The 19,193-nt window shown below is 40.1% G+C and overlaps 1 protein-coding gene and 1 long non-coding RNA gene across 12 annotated transcripts in view; one reads left to right on the forward strand and one right to left on the reverse strand.

Moving 5' to 3' along the window:
* Positions 1-19,193, forward strand: part of LOC136831491 (cell adhesion molecule Dscam2-like) — a 712,499-nt gene that overhangs the window by 683,795 nt on the left and 9,511 nt on the right. For 6 of the 10 annotated variants that reach the window (XM_067092005.1, XM_067092004.1, XM_067092007.1 and 3 more), the window contains 4 exons: positions 169-333; positions 3,465-3,637; positions 4,603-4,753; positions 9,970-10,051. In XM_067092005.1, coding sequence (XP_066948106.1) covers positions 169-333; positions 3,465-3,637; positions 4,603-4,753; positions 9,970-10,051 — 571 coding nt within the window. Of the gene's footprint in view, positions 1-168; positions 334-3,464; positions 3,638-4,602; positions 4,758-9,969; positions 10,052-19,193 lie in introns of all 10 variants that reach the window. The other 4 variants (XM_067092006.1, XM_067092009.1, XM_067092012.1 and 1 more) reach the window with 2 other exon arrangements.
* Positions 12,408-19,193, reverse strand: part of LOC136831496 (uncharacterized) — a 162,637-nt gene continuing 155,851 nt past the window's right edge. For both annotated transcript variants that reach the window (XR_010850907.1, XR_010850908.1), the window contains one exon: positions 12,408-18,594. This is a non-coding gene — a long non-coding RNA (uncharacterized lncRNA). The remainder of the gene's footprint in view (positions 18,595-19,193) is intronic.

A 19,193-nucleotide genomic window follows, 5' to 3' on the forward strand; every position in this document is an offset into this window, starting at 1 on the left:
ATAGATGAAAAAAATATACGGAAAAAACTAATAAACTGAACAGAAAAACTATGTAAGACAAAGGAGTAGCTCAAAAAATGCTTTGAAATAGACACACCTAATAAAACTGTTTGAACTTAAATGTGAAGAAATATGACTGCATTGATATGTACATTTTGCCATTTGCAGGGCCTTCAAGCAGTGCACCACAGAAGGAAATGCCAGATTCAGTGACCACTAAAGGGTCAGATGAAAAGACAGCAATGCAAGCAAGAGATGAATCTGTTTACACAACTGTTCGGAGGCCACCCCCTGCGCCTCCTCAGCCTACACCAGAACTAAGGGATAATACAGGTGCAGTACTAAATTCCTGTTTGTTAGATACTTCTGTCTTGACTACTTTTTATTTCTTGTACTGGTTATTTACGCTGAGGAAGCGTAAAAAGTATCACTGTGTGGACATATAATCTCCCACTTGCTACTCCATATCCTCTGATGATTTATATATACAGGTTATGAATGTAGTGTGTAATTATATAAGGTATTAAAGTATAATTGCAGTGAAAAACCCTTTCATGAATGAAGAATGGTTAATTTTAAAAATGGCATGTAATTGATAAAAAAAAAAAAAAAGAGGCACTCCTCATTTATCCGGTACAGTACTTGCATGTACTGTGTAATATGCTGTGTGACTTTTGTGCAAATAATGTTTATTTTTTATGACTTTAACTCTGATCACATCACCAGCTTTCTTTAATTTATGTACCGCCTCAATTTTCGCCATGCAGTGAGCTTATCCTGGTTATTGTTCTAATCATTATAGCTCCTCTTATCCCTATTCACCAGTAGTGATGTTCTTCATGTGCTGACACAAGTTGTTAAGAATACACCTTCATTTTTAACTCTTGTCTGTCATTTTTCTTATTTTTATCTTATGTTGCTGACAGTGTAGTGTTGCTGCTGCCGTCATCATTAGTATTTGGGATGTGCTCACCTTTGTTTAGTTGTTCCTTTTCACTGCTTCATGAACCTAACACAGCCAACTCTTCTACATGCATTTTTGCTGACTCAATCCCCCATACCAGTTCTAGCTATTCTGCACACATTTGGTTGTAAATTCCTCTTTTTCATCAACTACCTCTGATCTTACAGACATTTCTGAACAGTTAGCCTTTAATTTAGTTCTGTTACTCTAAAAACAGTCTTATTTATATCCTTATTTTATTTTATTTCCAAGTTTTGCATTTGATGATTATGAAACCTAACCCCACTGATTTGTCAACTCTTTAAATGTGCAAATTTCTTCAAGATCAGAAAGAAATCACATATTTCAAATTATTCATTCTGCTTTCAGAAAATTATTATTTGTTTGGGTGCTGAAAATTTTGTATTTTTTTTTATTTTTTTTTTTTTTTTTTTTTTTTTTGTTTAAACATTAGGTTGGGTTTCATTGTTAGATTTACCCAATAAGTGGCTGGTTTGGGAAAGCGTAAGGAGTTAACTATAGTGTTCTGTTACATAAGAGTTTGTCTTGCAGGGGAGCATTCACTTTCAGTTAAATAAATTGCCTGTACATCTATTCTCCCCTCTCTCCCTTATTTTGTACTTCTTTGAAGCCTCTCTTTGTTAGTACCCATCTGCACTTAATGATGTTCATTACCACCCCATAATTCTGTATCCTTACTGTTTGATCCAGAAAAAAAATCACTTCCTTTCATTGCATATGAAACAATAATGATGATCTGGAAAAGGGATACCAGAATACAGGACATTCTTGATTTAGTAAAGGGCACCTAGAATAGAGTATCTGTTCATCCACTTACTGCTTGTTGAATTTGATATTTCATCACCATCAAAAATGTCATTATAAACCACACTTGTAATATTTGCTAAAAGCTTTTAGTCTCTTTGTGCATTCAATTACATTTTTACACTCACATTTGTGTTTAATCTCAGTACTGTACATTTGTTTCCATTGTTATGGGATATTTTTGTATAAAGTAGTATGTTTTTTTCTCAGTCTTATTCAACCCATTAATTCCAAGCTTCATCCTCTTTAGATCCCCTGATGACATTCCTCCATTTAAAGTAACAGTAAAGATTTTGTTTTTCATTAATGCTATTATGAACATTTTCTAGGTCCATTTATGCCACCTACATTTTCCCTTTACTCTCAAACTTCTCACTTTAATTCATAATAAACACTTGATCCACACCCCCTTTCTTGTCTAAACCCAGACAGATCCACCCCCGCCAACCATTCTGTTGCCTATCTTTGTTTCTCACTCAGAATTCTGTCTTATACCTCCGATACACAGAGTGATGTTGTGCCCCTGTCATCTGAAATTTATCCCTATACCTTACAAACCCCAGTCAGTCACAGTATCTCACTGGTAATGACAAATCCTGTAATCTTTCCATTCTTCAACCTCTTAATTGCCCTCCTGGAACTATCAGTTTCTGTAAATAAGTAAAGAAGATAACCTTAATTTTTGGGTAATCCTGCAGTAATGGAAATGACAGTTTGCCTGCAGAATGACAATTATCTGTCATCAGTGCTGCATAACCTTAATTTTTGGGTAATCCCAGTAATGGAAAGACAGGTGGGAATTCTCCTTGTCTGTTACCTGCTGTGGACCTGAGGAGCCAGGTTCCCTGTTCCTGAGCACTCACTTCACAAAAACATTTGCTGCCACACTGCACTTCTGTAATTCAAATGGATTTTGTAGTTCTTTACTTATGGTATAATATTCCTTCTCTTTCATGACACTGAATTCACTTATTTACTGTTTCTTCCAATTACATGGGTTTTATTTTAATATCACCTTTATAGCTACTTTCTCTTTGGGATTTGACCAATTTAAATGTTTCTTTTCAAAGATCATTATCCTTTTTTGTTAGAAATACATGAGCTAATTCTTTGTGAACATAGAGTTCAGTGTTGTGCCTTTATATTCATATGGCCTTGTCCAAATACCAGCTTAAAATTATAGTGTAACAATAATTCTTAATACTAAAAATTAACATGTTACTGCTTTACTAAATTTTATATAGAAAATTAAAGGGTTACTTTTTATCTTTTGACCTGCCATTTTTGTAGTATTACTAAAACACTTCTGTTCATTACACTGAGGGTTCCAGCATCTGTGACATTCTTTAACTATGAATGTAAATGGTGGGTTTATGGTCTAAACAAAACAAAATTTATTTGTTCTTCCATACTGTTACATTTTGTCTAACTTGGGATGACGTGGGGATATTACATTGGGTGCAGGAGGCAAACTTTACATCTTTGATGATTCTCTATTAAGGGATACTTGTACATATAGCTATAATTAATTTTTGTTTACACTACAACTTTGTGTTTCCTATTCCTTTAAAATGGAGCATGAAACATCACTAAGTCTATCCATCAGACAGTGTAGTATTTCTCACAATAACATTCTTATGAAATAAATCAAACTGATGATCATTTATCCATACAGATTACAGTGAAGAGGAGCTGTATCCATATGCCACTGCCACATTCCAGCTGGGACGAGGGAGTCCTCCTCCCCCTGCCCCACCTTCTCCACCTAATCATCAAAGAGGACAAAAGGCCTTTACAGCTTTAGTCTACCAAGCTCCCTCCCTCCATGATGTTGATTCACCAAATCTAGTAAGTTGCTAAATTTTTAAGTGCATGACAAAATGTTTCTCATATCTTGTATAAAATATTGCTGTCTTACACATGGTTATTCCTTTAAAATGGAGGCAATTGTTTTTTTAAAGTTATCCATCAGACTGAAAGATTCTTCAAGAACATTCTTATAAAATAAATCAAATTGATATTTATCCAGTTTGATTCAGTGAAGAGGAGCTGGTTCCATTACTCAACATTCCAGCTGGGAGCAGAGATTTAATTTATTCCACCTAATCCTCTTGAAAATGTTTTTATACATTAGTTAATGATTCAGTTTCCATGATGTTGATTGAAACCAAATCAGCAGTAAAACTAATTTACAATTAATTTTCATCTTGTATAAAATATTGCTTCTTACAAGGAATATTTTCTTGACATAAATTATATAATTTCTTACTCTTAAATTTTATAGTACAGTAGTTTGCTTCATGTTAGGTTTATTTTAAACTATTCCACCTTTATTTAATTTTTTTTTTTTTTGAAAATGTTTTTATGACATTTTTTTTCTTATTGAAAACAAAAGTAAAATTTACTGTATATGTACATTCTGCATCACTACAAGTTCTGGTTTTAGCTACTATAACAATAACAACATTATGAAAATCTGTTATATTTTTATTTGTTTTTGCATTTATTGCTATATAATTTGAGATACAGCCTTTCAAAAGCTGCAATATTTTTAGTTATTTTTATATTGAGATATTTGAGATACAAATTTCAAAAGCAATACACTTTGTAAGTAATATTTTTGTAATACATTTCTCAAAAAGAGTTAAATTTTTTAAGCCTGCATCACTTGTACTCCAGTAAAATTTTTTATTTAGTTTTATAGAGTACTTAAGGACATTTCATAATTCTGCACACCTGTAATGCTTTTGTGCACTTAATCTAGAATTTTACCCTTTTTTATAGTGCACTAACCAGATCTTTTAACACCTCTGGTACTGCATCAGACTGAAAGGGAGTCAAGGGCCCCTCGAGGGTTTCCTTATGAAGGGTCAGAAACAGAAGACTACGGTACTTCAATAGATGGCGCAAGTGACGTACGTCAACCTGCTCCACATCATAGGCGTCCACGACACATCAGGACCAGTAGGTTTGTCACTCCCATTTTCCTCTTGCATTTGGCCTGTTTTTTTTTTTTTTTATTTATTGCATGCTTTGCTTACTATTATTATATTGTAATTAAGATTAATAGAAGACTTGTAATTTTGCCATATGTAATTACAGTACATTGTTACTGCATTACATATGCAGTAACAGTCATTGCAGAAACTTATTTCATTACTAGTAGTTCCTCTTGTATTTGTGGATATTACTAGTAAATACTAGCAGCACTTATTAATTCTATAGAATGTCTCTAATTTTTTCTTTCTATAAAAATATAATAGCATGTTATAGTCTATAACGTAGTCTGTTTTAATTTTAGCTCAATTGCTAATTACAAGCAGTCTTTAGTTTTCCAGATGTATTCCAGAAGTATAGTGTGAAATGTTTAGTAGTTTAGAAAAGTTTGAATATTGGATAACTTAAAACCAGTCTGCTTCTAACAACTAAGTCCATCTTTGAGATTTAATCTTTATAATTGTGGGGGTAAATGATTACACATAATAAGGGCCTTTCTAGGTAGCAGGCCACACAATTTTGCTTGTATTGTATCTTTATACACCTGAAATTTTTTTATGTAGTAATTCAATTTTCTCCCTGTACCTTTTTCATCCTTAACATTGGTAGATTAATATATGATCTCAGGACTGTTTTTGCAAGTCTAGTCAAATATGACATTACTCAGGTTGACAGTTAACTACCAGGTCACAATCAACTGCTTTATAACATTTTTAATCAGGTTCCAAATAAAAGTATTGTGGTAGACGGTAGATGTTTTCCATCAATGTCAGCCTAGCATTTTGTGCAAATCAGTAATCCCATAAAATATCTACATCCTGAGTTTTACCATCAAGTGTATTATGTTTGTTTAAATTCTGATTCACAGATATGCATGTGTTTAAATTCTCATTCACAGATATGCATGACTGGAGTTTTTCATTTGATCTACCCATTATGGGATATTGCTTGCATTGTCTTTTGCATGTTACACTTTAGATGGTACTAAAGGTTCTGCACAGTATTCCTTTGGCTCCAACTGCATTGTGGCGTCTTTTATTTTATGTCCACATCAGTCTCTTTCTATTTGAATGTCATTTTAACTTAACCTTGCTCCAGTTTTTGCCTCTCATTAAAGACAAATCCTCCATCTGAGTTAAGAAATATGGTTTAGTTAAACTACTAATTATAATAGTAATTCAAAATTTGAAACACCTTGGTTTTGTTGATTCATCTAAATAATTATCTTGAACAGTATGTGACAGTTTGTATGTGAGGTTTGTGGCAGTATCTGCCACTGCCTCTTACTCTGTGTTTGGCACACAAAGGCCAAGAATGTTTGGTGCTTCTTGGCTCATGCAAAGTGTGCCTCTTGGTCTTCTTCCCAGTGGTGGAGATAAGGTTCAAGAAGGATGAAAGCTAGGTGGTTTATGGCCAGTGGCAATATGCCTCTGGTATCTCCTCTTTTCCAAGTGACAGCTCCAGCCTCTATCCCTCCACTGGTGGTAGTTTCTGCCTGTCCCCCTTCCCCCGAGAGGAGGAGAGACAGCATTCAAAAGGATCAAGCAGTATTCAACATGCTTTGGGGAGGTTAGCTCACTGCAATCTTAAATTCTGATTCTTATTCCCCAGCACCTGCTGCCTCAACACAAACAGTGAGAATAAAGGAGTTGTTGCCAAACTTGTGGCCTAAGTTTGGCATCCCAGATAGACTGGCCTTTCCATTATACGTACTTTTGCCAGGCATCTAATGAAAGCTATGCCCTCAAACCTGGCTGTGGTTTACCCAGATCTGATAGCCACAGTATATTCTTTCCTCATGGAAATAGGCACAGAAAGCACTGTTATGACACCCTTCACTGCTTCTCCAACCATTGTTCTACGCCTGTCAGGGTTTTCCACCCTGTCCGTGATTGCAAGAGAACCATAAGAGGCATACAAGAGCTTCTTTGTCATCCTCATCTTCCTCATCATCATCTTCCTTGTCTTTCCCAGCCTGCTTTTCCACCTCTCCAGACTGGGAGGCCAAGAAGTTTTCATGTGGCCATCTTTCCTTCGTTAAGAAAGGCAATTCCTGTAGCCTTATGGGGGAATTGTGTTCATGGGCAAAGGGGATGATGCTATGAGTCCTACCATGACATGTCACCCCAGTCTGAGTTGTTGCCTGTGCCATTTCCCGAGTTGAATTTTGGTTGTACAAGACCACCCTCTCTCTCTTCTTGAGAGAAAAGAGACGATCTGACTACCTGTGCCAGTTTCTTCTTGGAGTCAGAGGGTAGAGTGCACACTCCTGGGTCCAGGTCCCATTACAAAACTCTGGGGTTATTGTGCCAGGTCCCAGAACATTCCCACAATTAATCTCCAGTCCAAGGAAAGGTTGTGGTGTGATGGGTAGCACTACCCTGTCTACTCAACAGGCATGGAGTGGCAAGGCCCTTGCTTCCCCAGCCAGGTCACTGCTCAGTGCTACACAGCTTTTTTCACCCATCTGGTGCTACACCAGTGTTCTCACTGCCCCACACCATTGACACCAACACAGCCAAGCAAAAGTTAACATGGGACAGTGTTAATCCCTGCTCACCATGGTTAGGTGGGGTCAGCCTGGCTGGTTCTGCTCGCTCTTCGCAGCATGAGGGTGGTTCCCTGTCTTGCCCTCAGATCAGGGTGCTGTGCTTAGCTCTTAGGCCAGCTGTAGGTTGCTTTCTCCAAGGCAGAAGTGCATTCAGAATACAGTCTTTGCCTGCACATCAACAAAGATGTCAGTCCAACCACTCCAGTGGTCTTAGGGAAGGATTGCACAAGGTAGCAATTGGCATGGTCCTTTGGTTTAATGCTTATACACTTCTTGTGGGCAGCTGTATTCCTAGATAATTATCCTGCAAGCTTTCTATTTCATCATCCTGATGTTGGTCTTATTTCCAACTACAATTGCATTGATTCGTATACTATGCAATATTAAGTTACTGTAGTATTTTTAAACCAATTTTTGAGTTCTGTACATCCTTTACAGTATGGTTTCACATAATAACTAATAAAGTAATTTGTATTTTCCTAGGTATACAGTCCAGAACCTATTTTGTTGGAGTATTTCTCAGTGTGAGCAAGGAAATGTTGTTGAAACTGGGCAACAAGGTGGTCAAGTAGTGGTAAGGGAGTGAGTAGAGTTATCCTCCACTCGCCTCTTGTCACTGACCACTTTTTCCTTCAGCATCAGCGACTAAGTTGGGTGTATGAGTTTGGAATACTGTATATGATAAAAAGCTCTGGTTTGTATATCTAAGAAAAATACAAGTTACCTAAAAAAAATTCTCTTCCTAAGGAAATACAAACCATTGTCTTTTATTTAAGGAAACTCCTTGAATGGAAGATTGTCTCAGCTGACTGGTAAATCAAAATCTCAACGGAAAAATCTTGGTTGCATTAGTGAGCAAGGGAGCAATGGACAGGTTATCCACCAGTCCACAGGCTGAAGGGTCCAACTGTAGTGGAGCACACAAATTCCTCTAGCACATCAACAGAGGAAACTTGCCCTGTCCACTGGACAGCAAGGAACTTTCTGACCCAGAGATCAGACCATTCACCTAGTTCAAAGCATCGCGAGCTAAGTGAAACCACAGGAGAGTGGGCATGAGCACTGTCACAGGGCCCATGACTAACCAAGAGCAGACCAGGGAGCAGCATGATCTTACCCTCACAGATCATCCCAATAACCTTGAGTAACTTACAGTGAAGACTGTCACGCATGGTCCAGAGACTGTGCTTTCATCAGGTGAGAGGGTAGCACTGACTTGACCATGCGCACTTCAGGTGAAATGGGTGAATGAATCACAAGCAATCCTCTAGTCAAAGAAGTATGGGCAGATTCAGGGTACCAAATACACCAAGGAAACCTTGCATCAACCCTTTTACAGTGGACACAACATTTGGAGGTGAACAAACACTGTTGCTGACTGGTGCTCACTTTGACTGCATTGGGACTCCCTGTGAGGTTGTGTTGGCTTCTCCCTACAAGAGGAAGAGGAGACAGAAGAAGACATGAGGAGGAGGAGGAGGCTGAAGGAAAGTGCCTGTGCTTCTTCACCTTGCCCCTACCGAGTGCTGTACTCTTCTCTGGTGCAAGAGAACTGGCCGAGGGGAGGTTAGTCGTCAATGAAAGTGTCACAGCCCTAGTCAGTGCCACTGGAGTATCTCCTGCAGGAAGGAGGGCTGCTACAGGAGGCTCACTGGAGTTGAAATCATTAGTGGGAGGAGCAGCAGCAGTGGGATGAGAATGAGTTAGTTGGACCCTGAGGGTAGCCATACATTACGAAGGTACATACTCGATGATGAGATAATGGGAGCAGACAATGTAGCCGGAGTAGGCAGTGACAAGGCTCATGCTTGGGTTGAGGTCTCACCTGGGGAGAGCTATGCATGAGCAGCCAAGCTGTCACTGGAAGAGAGCACATGGGGGTTATGCACCTTCCTGCACATATCTACTCAGACTGAGAGAGGGTACACATGGAAGGAGTGGGGAGAGGTACAGGAGGGGTGGGTAAGAAAGAGCTAAAATAGTTCAGTGGTGCCAGTGGGGGATTGTTCCTTTCCAATGAAACTGGCAAATACTTCTTAACACTCTTTGACACTTGAAAACCTTACCCCCTAAAGAAGTAGCAGTAATGTTGGGGATTGATTAAAAGGGACATAAATCACCCACAACACACACACATGCTCATGCCCTTCACAATAACATTACTTAGGTTTTATTCTCCATCATGAACAAAAGGTATTTATAACATACAATAAATAGTTTTTTCTGCTGAAACATCAAGATGTCTTTATTGGACAGTAACCAAAGGAAAAGTGGTTGCTTGTGGTAGATGAGTGGGGGGATTTCCCCATCCACCCCCTTACCACCAGTTAATTACCATATTACTGTACTGTACTATGTTTCAACAGCCATTACCAGCTCTTTACTGAGGAATACTTCTACATAAAAGGCCATGGTTTGTTTCCTTGGGAACAAATAAGTTTGTTAGGTTTTAATGGAAATGACAACAAATAGCATTACATATAAAGGTAATAAAGAAAATGCAGAATATAGGATTGATTAGCACCAAGGTATGAATTTATTCCAGATTACATTTACTGTATTGTCAGTAAATATTTAAACATTTAAGGTATGTAAACAGTAACTTTTTTATGTTTTTGATGCCCCTTGCCAGGATCCCCCGCAACGTCCGGTTCCCCTAAATCTATGAGACAGGCTCATCATCAACACACACTTCGTCACCCAAAGCATCCAAGGTATTTAACTAGATAAATGTCTGTAAGAAAATTTTTTCTTTCTACAAAAATCCATTGGTTAAAATTTCTACAGTTATATATAGATGCTGTATATTTTTAATTATAAGAACAGTTCCTTACATTTTACAGTCTCTTCAGCTATATAAGATATTGCTGAAGACGCATGTTGGAAAATAAGTAAAAGCATTTGTTTTTGTAACTATAATTACTGTATGTATGTATGTAAAACTGATCTCTTCACTGTCACAAGAGGCAAAACACCGTAAACAACAGATCAATCATTTACAGAGCCCACTTAAGTGGTATTCATGACATCCAGGACTTTTCATTGTAGATTCAAATGAATTAGATAAGTTTGCTGACTGGATCCCTGCCCCATGTATGTATCTGAGTGGATTTTGGGTTAAAGGCAGTTGAGTATCTCACATGTCATGTTTCCAGCATTTTGATAAGAAGCTTTCATTCCTGGTCATAAGCTTGTTTTGTTTTTTGTAATCTTATTATCAGCAGTTTCTGTTTTATCATATCTTTCATTGCCATTTGTGCTTTTCCAAACTAATGAATCATAAGTCTTAAGAGAATCATTAACTTTCCCAGTTGCAGACCTCATCTCCAACTAGTGGGTTTTTTGCCATCTTCCTCTCCCAATCTGTAGTCTACTCCATAGGAAAGCAGTGACTTCTCTCGAAGTTTTTTGAGTTAGTAGTGTTCAACTTTATCTGAAGCTTAATTTATTCATTGTGCGTTAATAATATTGATATGCTCTGCGCTCAGTGTCTCAAGTAGCTATTATTATGTTCTTACTTTTACTTCTTTACATATTTTTTGCTTACTTCAATATCAGGCTACTTTTGAAGTAAGCAAGGATTGTTTGACTATGCCTTATCTTAAGAAAAGTCTGCAGAATGCACAAACCCCTCTCTTTTTTTGGAAATTTTCAGGCAACTAGTCTTTCATGTTCATCTTAAATATTTTTTATTTATTCCTATGGAAATAGGAGCATCTCTCAGTAGCAGCTAAAAACAGCCAATGAAGCTTGGTAACAAGGTGATTAATTGGTAGCAGGCAGGTGATTGGAGAATCCTCTTTAAGCTGCTGTAAGCCAGCCCTTTTTTCTTTAGCCAGTCATAATTGGGAGCAAACGTGTGTATGCGCTCTGCGCATAAGTAGCTTTGCTAAAGTAATTACAGTTTTTATTCCTTAGCATTCAGAGCAACCTGTCTTTCATTGCTACTCCTGCTGCTGCTCTTCCAATTAAGGAAAATTTGTTGAGTCTCTTGCAGCAGCTATGTTGCCTGAAGAGATACCACAATGTTATCAGGCTACTACTTGCCTCAACAATGCTGTCTACTGTAGCTAAAGAGAGTAAGACATATACGGCGTCAAGTGAAGGAATGCCAGCTCTATCTTCCTGCTGCTACTCATAGTCAAGCTATTACTCCTATTCCTCAGTCTTCTGCTTCTTCTTGGATTCTCATGTACAGTTTGTGCTCATCAGCCTGCCTCCTAAAACTACCCCAGACTCTTCCCTTGTTCATACTTCTGCTAAGGTTTGTAGGAAAGACTATCCATTTTATATATGGTATTTTAATTAGAGTTGGCTACAATGTAAGCCTTCATGCCATCAAACTAGCCTTTTTCTTAAACTGAAAACTCCCTAGGCTGATTTGTCTAGACTTATCAAAAGGATAACTTTTTATCAAATTACATAACATTACCAGCTTATTAAGAATGTTTTGATTTAATATGCATGTTTTTCCTGTTACGGCTTTGCTTTAGACAGCATTTCTCTTCCACTCTTCCTTGGAAAAGGAAAGTATGGCTGCAAGATTACAAACATGCACAGCTTCAGTGTTGCTATCAAACTGAGTAATTTTGTCATCTTGAAAATGCAAGGAAATGTGCCTATGTCACAGCACCCCAAGTTTATCACCATTCTTCGCTGGAGTTTTCTCAGCAGAAAGTACTATCCCATCCTACTGTCCTGGTACTTTTACATGGAGCTTCTAATAATAATGTTAATGTAATGGATATTTGGGAATAGGACTTTGTTGTCATTGCTTTGCTCCTGAGATTCAGTACTATCAGTCCTACCGTATTTTATGCCTGCTGCTGCTATGTGCTTCCTTATTCGTTGATCATCTGAGTTTGCACTATCTGTCTCAGGGAATGAAAAAGAGAGATGTTTGCCTTCGTATCTTGGAATCTATTATGGATGCTTACTTTATCAGAAATGTTATGATAGCCCTGCTCTAGAATTACTTTCAGGAAAGGTCATATTCTTGAACTGTCTTTCATCTTTGTCATGAATATACCGTACAGTGTTGGTTAGGATTAGATGTGAAACAAGCTCATCTGAAATGTAGGTTCTTTATTACTTTATTAGGTAAGGTTACAATGCAACAAGGACAATGCATGTGAGCAACCAAACTCAGAGAGGAAGCTGCGTACTGCTAGGCAATGGATCTGGGTGTGTTCAGGGTCCACTTACCAATATACTGTACATGTAAGGCAAGAATACAGTTACCACTTACCAATATACAATGTTATATGCATGAGAGGCAAGAACAAATGTATTTAAATACATTTTACGTACAGATTATAGTGTCTATACCTCCCTCCCCCCTTCACGCTCGCAGTCCCATCTCGAGTGGGTTCTTCATCTGAAAACCTGGGAGATCTATGTGGGGCTGTAGGAGGGCTGTCAGAGGACACTTTTGTGTCCATGTGGAGGTCCACAGGGATGTGAGGTAGAGGGTCAACGCCAGGGGTTGATACTGGGTACAGGAAGCGCCAAGTTCCCCCAGTATACTTGTCCGCTGGGGAGATGTACTCCATAGTCCCTTGACTTGCCATGGCTCATTACAATCCCGACCTTGTCCCAGCAGCGAGAACTTGGATCCTGGACTCTGACTGGCTGTCCAACTTCTAGCCTGGATAGGAGACGCGCATGTTGATGGTATGACCTCTGTACAAGTTTGGCTCTGGCAGTAGCATGTCATTCACAGTCCCCAGCTTTTTCAAGCCATTCCTGCGAGGATGACTGAGGATGAGCAGGCACACAGGAGCGAAGTGGGTGGCCATAAAAGATTTGTGCAGGGGAGCAGCCCGAGAAATTTGGAGTGTTCCGTAACTCCAGGAGGCCATGGTTGATGTTGCGGGAGGGCACTGTCCTCGGTATAAGATGCTTCACCGCCTTCACAGTGGCCTTGGCATAGCCATTGGACAGCGGGTAGTAACAAGATGATGTACTCCCTATCACTCCATGAAATCCCTGAATTCATCGGTCCTGAGGTGAAGTGGGACACCAACCTACCCCGAAATATCTGCAGAAGATCCTGATCATTGCAGAGGCTGTAGCAAGGGACAACACAGGCCAGCCAGAAAGCCTGTCAGTTACAAGAAGGAATAACTTTCCTGCGACGTTGAAAAGTCTGCTGACACAGACTCAAAGGGCCTAGTAGGGTGGCCATCATTTTGAAAAGGTTCCTGCTGGAGGCTGGGTTGCAAGACCTGGCAAGGCTCACATGCTTGGACAGTACTTGCAATGTTCTAGTCGAGTCCTGGCCAGTAAACAGTCTGTCATGCACATTGCTTTGTGGCTTCTGTTCCTCTGTTTGGAGTTGTGATAGTGTGTGGCAGTGAAGGGCAGCAAGAACTACAATCTTTGCTCCATAAAGTATGAGTTCAGCATCGACCGAGAGGCTGTCCTGTAGTTTCTAGAAAGGGAGCAACAAATTATGTAAGCTGTAATGACTGGTAGGAAATCCTGAGAGTATGCAGTTTCGAAGACGGATGTCCTCCCTCGCTGAAGAACAATATCTTGAATTGATCCTGTCAGCACCCTAGGGTGAGGTGTTGTCCTTTTGGGCTGCTGCATGAGCAGTGGTGATGGTCCTGATGTATGGCCCAGGCTCAACACAATCGGTTTCATCCTGTGGTGTGAGCTGGCTGATAGGGCATGCGACAGAGCATCGGGTATGCTGAGCTGCTTGCCAGCACATTACACGACTGTGAACAGATATGGTGAGAATTTCTCCTAGAGATGTTGCAAAGGGGGATTCTCGACTGCATCCAGAGTGTAATAGTTGAGAATTGGCACCAGTGGGCAATGGTGTACATCATCAGCATAAAATGTTGGAGTCCTATCAGGTACGGTTTGCATTTGGACATGGAGATGTTAGCTGTGACCTTGGCCAACTCGATTGTGGTGTAGCAAGTCTCGGCATCTGCGAGGAAACAAGAGCTACACTGTACTAAGCAGAGTCTTCCATTACTGTGGTCCTTTAGAAATGCATAGCCTAGTCCATTAAGTCAAGAAATGTCAGTCTGTAGGATAACTGGGAGGGCTGGATTGAAGGAGGTAAGAACTAGTGGGCTAGCCAGAGCAGTCTTCATTCGGCAAAATGCTCTGAAAATCAGCAGTCCATACAAATGCACACTTGGGGCTCATAAGCAGTCTAAGAGGCAGAGCTCTAGGTGTAAAATCAGCCAGGTGGTTTGCTAACCCCATAAATGAAAGAAATCCGTCAAATTCATTGGTATAGGAAATTCCTTGATTGCTGCTACTTTGTTGGGATCCATTGAAGTGCCATCTTTGGAGATCCAAAATCCATGGAAGATAATGCTGGAAGCTGCGACCACGAACTTGTCCTTGTTAAGTGTGATGCCAAATTTGAGGCACTTTGTCAGCATCTCATGGATGCGGCGTAGATGGCCGGGGAAATTCTCGTCAAACAGCAGGACGTTGTCAACTACCTTGACACATTTCTTGACACCTTGCAGAGCCTTGTCTCCTGTGGTCGCAAATCCCATTGGACTTCTGCAATGCTGGAATTGGCCATAGGGTGTGATGAAAGTGGTTAAACTTTTGATGCTCCTCTGCATTGCATTTACCAATGCCTGTGCAGGGCATCTGCAGTGGTGAAGAACTTGGACTTTGGATGAATACTGCAGATGCCAGACGATGGTGAGGGTGATGGGTGGGGTGGGCCTTGTACTTGGCTGTTGAGGTTCTTGAGGTCAACGGTGATTTGGATGCCTTTGTCTTTAGATACTATGACAAGCGGATGACACCAGTCTGAGCGTTCATCACCGGCAGGCTTAATGATACCCTGATCTACCATGAACTTGAGCTCTGCCTAGATACTTTTTTGGAAGGCATATGGTATCTGGTGAGGTGCGTTGATGGCGAAAGGTACAGCATCTTCTTTAAGATGGATTCGCATTGGGGGTCCTTCCACTGGTTTGAGTGAGGCTTTCTTCAGTTCTTCCTTGGAGATCAGCATGTCCTTGAACTCTCATATAAGAGAGTCTCTGGCTTTGGCAGGTGACGTGGTGGCACGAAGAGGCAGCTCTGAACACCTATTGATATCAGAATAGGTCTCGGAAACTCTGGCAGCATAATGGCCAACAATTTGCAGTGGCTATATGACAGCAGTGGCTTTAGACATCTTCATGGGCCTGGATCCGTGCTGAACAGGATCTCTTGGATCCTAAAGCAGGTGTCATTATACAGCCATCTGTGGTGAACGTTGCGGAAACTGGTGGGGGTTGTAGTGCACTCCTAAGAATGTGCAGAAGGTCAAGATGCTGAGGGCCCATAACAGATGTTGGCATCTGTGTCTGGCAACGTCCGATTCCTGGATGCGACGTCACCATATGAGGGGGAAACAGAGATGGTTGGTGTCTTGATAGAAGAGAGTCTTCCCATCCGACGATAGCTGGGGTTCTTGCCTGGAGTGGGTGGTGTAGGCTTGGGACTAGAAGTGGCACCCTGAAGTGGTACACTGTTTGGCATCCCTTGTCATCTTCCAGGAGCACTTGTCATAATGTCCCTGTCAGTTGCAGTGATGGCACTGGATCTCTCTGGTGGGCACCTGTGTGCCTTGGCCCAATGCCCCTTATGGGCACAGTTGCTGCCTGTTGCAGGACACTTCTCTGTGGATCTGTGCGTGTGGTTGCACAACTAGCATGACACACACTATGATGGTGTGGTAGGGGTGGCACCCATTCCATGTTTCTTCTGCTTCTAGTAGTTTGAAAGGGTGAAGTACAAATTGCAAAAGTGGTCTTCCTGGTGGCCTCATAGGTGCAACACATGTTGATAATATCCTGTAGAGTGGTGGTGGTGTTGAGAGGTATGAGTTTCTCAGTCAGTTCTTCATCCCTGACTCCCATACGAATGATAATCTTCATCTGGGTTTGTTCACAAACTGAAGATCTACCAGGACAGACAACTACTTCTTCTGCAATGTTCTTGAGTCTTTGTGTAAGTGTGAAAAAAAAAAATCTCCTCCTATCTGTTTGCAGGTGAGCAGCTCCCTATAATGTAGATTCTCCTTGCGAAGGCTTTTGATGTGTTCTTAAAGGGCATCAAAGACTTCATTGACACTTAATCCAGTGTCTGGAGGTACGTCTAGGGTATGCTTGAGGATCCTTTCTCTCTCAAAAGCAAAATTAATCACATCCCCATCTGGATTAACAGTTTCTGGGTAATTTAGGCAGATCCATCATGACTGAATAATCATCCCATCAACATCACCATTCCCAAAAAATATGAAAACCTGCATCTGGGCAAAGGGGGGGAGGTTCTGGGTGACTGCTTTCTGTGGAGGGGGTACTGACAGGGTCGCTGCACCCTCTGGTGGCAAGGTAGGAGCTGCAGGCGTCGAAGGAGGCAAGCTGGGGCTTGCTGTAGTGGTCTGCTTCCTGTTGCCCGTGAATTTCATCCTCCTCTGTTGTTGGACCCTTAATTCTTCCTGTTTTCTTCATCTCTCCTCCTTTTTTTGTCCCCTCTTTTCCTCCTCTTATCTGATCCTGGCATGATCCTCGATCCGTGATTTCTCCAGATATTGTATGAGTTAAAGGAAATAAGGAAATAAGGTGATTGGGGTATTGTTGTCTGGGGATGGAGAGCGGGTGGGGACTGTGGATGGTAGAAAGGGTCTTGTGAATCCTGGGTGAGTAGGGTGTCATCATGTTCATCTTGAGAACGTGGAGAATCCATCGTGAATAATGTTCTGTTTAACCCACCACACAGGCTTAAAACAAATTCAGAAAGGTACAGTATCAGTATTTTAAGTGCAATGAGTGAAATACTGGCACTAGCTCATTATCACATACCAGCAGATAAAGTCCGTTGCAGAGAGAAAGTGGGTAGCTGTTGGTGTAGAGTCCTTTGTCAGTCTTCTTCCAGTTCACTGTAAGTCTCCTGTATCTTCACTTGCTTCTTGTAGCTTCTTCCTGTAATACCTTACTGCCCCATGTTGGTTGGGACAAGACATGAAACAAGGACAGTGCATGTGAGCAACCGAACTTGGAGAGGGGAAGCAGCATACTGCTAGGCGCTGGATTTGGATGTGTTCAGTTGCCACCTATCAATATACTGTACATATAAGGCAAGAATACAGTTGCCACTTATCAGTATACAATGTTATATGCATAGGAGGCAAGAATATATTATACAATGACAAATACATGTTACATGCAGATTATATAGTATTTACAGAGAGCTCCACTTTGATTCTGTCAGGCCTCCTGTGTCCACCCAAATCTCTAAGCAACTTGTCTATTAATGTACACCTTCAGTGTCCTTCCCCCAGTCAAATTTATCTAGAGGAATGTTGTGTACCAAACAATCCTTATGGCCTTAGTTGTGTCAGCTCTCAAAATCTGTTTAGTTCATTCAGTTTGGTCTAGACCTTACTCCAGACTTCGGGTGTGTCCCTCTTCTGCGTTTTTATACTGTGCATCTTTGTCATAGGATTATTTGATTTCTCTTCCTTAATGAAGTCAAATTTATTTTGTCTTGCACCATAATTCTCAATCTATATGCCGGCTTAATTGCATTCCTATTTCTACTTTGCAAGTAATTTTAAGCTCTCATTTATCTTAAACTCAGCTATGTTGATCTGCAAGTACTGTAATGTCATCTTTCATTTATCTCAAACTTAGCTAAGCTGATCTGTGTCACGGTTAATTTCTCTTTCTCCTAGTTCATCTTGGTCATATTCATTCACAGCATTACACTGTTGATTTTTCTTGAGTCTTGTATCCTTCCTTGGTGAATGATTGATTCTCTACACATGATGCCACGAGACTAAGTTTGGGAAGAGTTCCTGCTGGGAAGAGTTCCTGCTGAAAGATAGATCTGCTACATATTCTTTAACTGTTAATACAACCTTGTTCCACCATTGCAGCAGCAGACAGATGTGACCATAGATATGCCATTAGCACCATCATAGACCTCATATCTTTTAGTATCTCAGTCCTAAATGTCCATTGCATAAAGGAGACAGTTGTTATATGAAATGGCTCCCTTTAAACAACCGTGGTCAGAAAGGATTCTCTTAGTATGAGGAAAATGAACAAGTTACTCAAATATTGTGCAAGGCATCCAGTATGTTTTTGACTCAGATACTGAAGAAATTTCATGATCCTCTGTTATACCACTATTCTTCTTACTATCGGAGGCTCCCTTGTTGTAAAATATCTTCCACTGATCCTCTGACTAGCTAACAATTTCGAAAAGATGTTCTCTCCTGGAATAAAAAAAAAATACCTTTAAAAAAATACAATCCACAGAATATATGTATCCATGAATATTATGACATCCCCAAAATTGTAAATTCAAATAGATTAATACAATGGTTTGGTTAACTTAGAAGATGGTACAGAATTAATAAAAAAAATAAAAAAAAAAACCAGAGTATCAGGCTTAGTTTTGCCTGTGAAAGGAGGAAGGGAAGATGGCTGTCAGGATTTGGCTTTGTGGGATGCTTGGGTTGTTGCCCTCTTATGCAAGTAATAAATCCATTTAAGTTGTAAACTTCTCTAATTCACTTGAAAACCACCTTTATTTGCATGCAGTACTTTAAATTTAAACTAAATATTTATGGTTCATTAGGAAAGCTTAATTGGTTATGGCATGCATTACAGCAATTAAGGTGGGATCATTTAAGGCAGTTAAGTTTAACATTTACCTAGAGAGACAGAGTGAGAAGCGGGAGTGCTGATACAGTCCTATATAAGGGATTTTGACAAAAAAAAAATCTATTTCTGGGGGAAGACCTGTGTCAGCCAGTGAAATTGGTTCCAATTAGCACATTTCTAGGTATAAGATTGCTATATATACCAGAGA

Source organism: Macrobrachium rosenbergii, chromosome 48 (genome assembly GCF_040412425.1).
Source record: "Macrobrachium rosenbergii isolate ZJJX-2024 chromosome 48, ASM4041242v1, whole genome shotgun sequence".
Lineage (NCBI taxonomy): Eukaryota > Metazoa > Arthropoda > Malacostraca > Decapoda > Palaemonidae > Macrobrachium > Macrobrachium rosenbergii.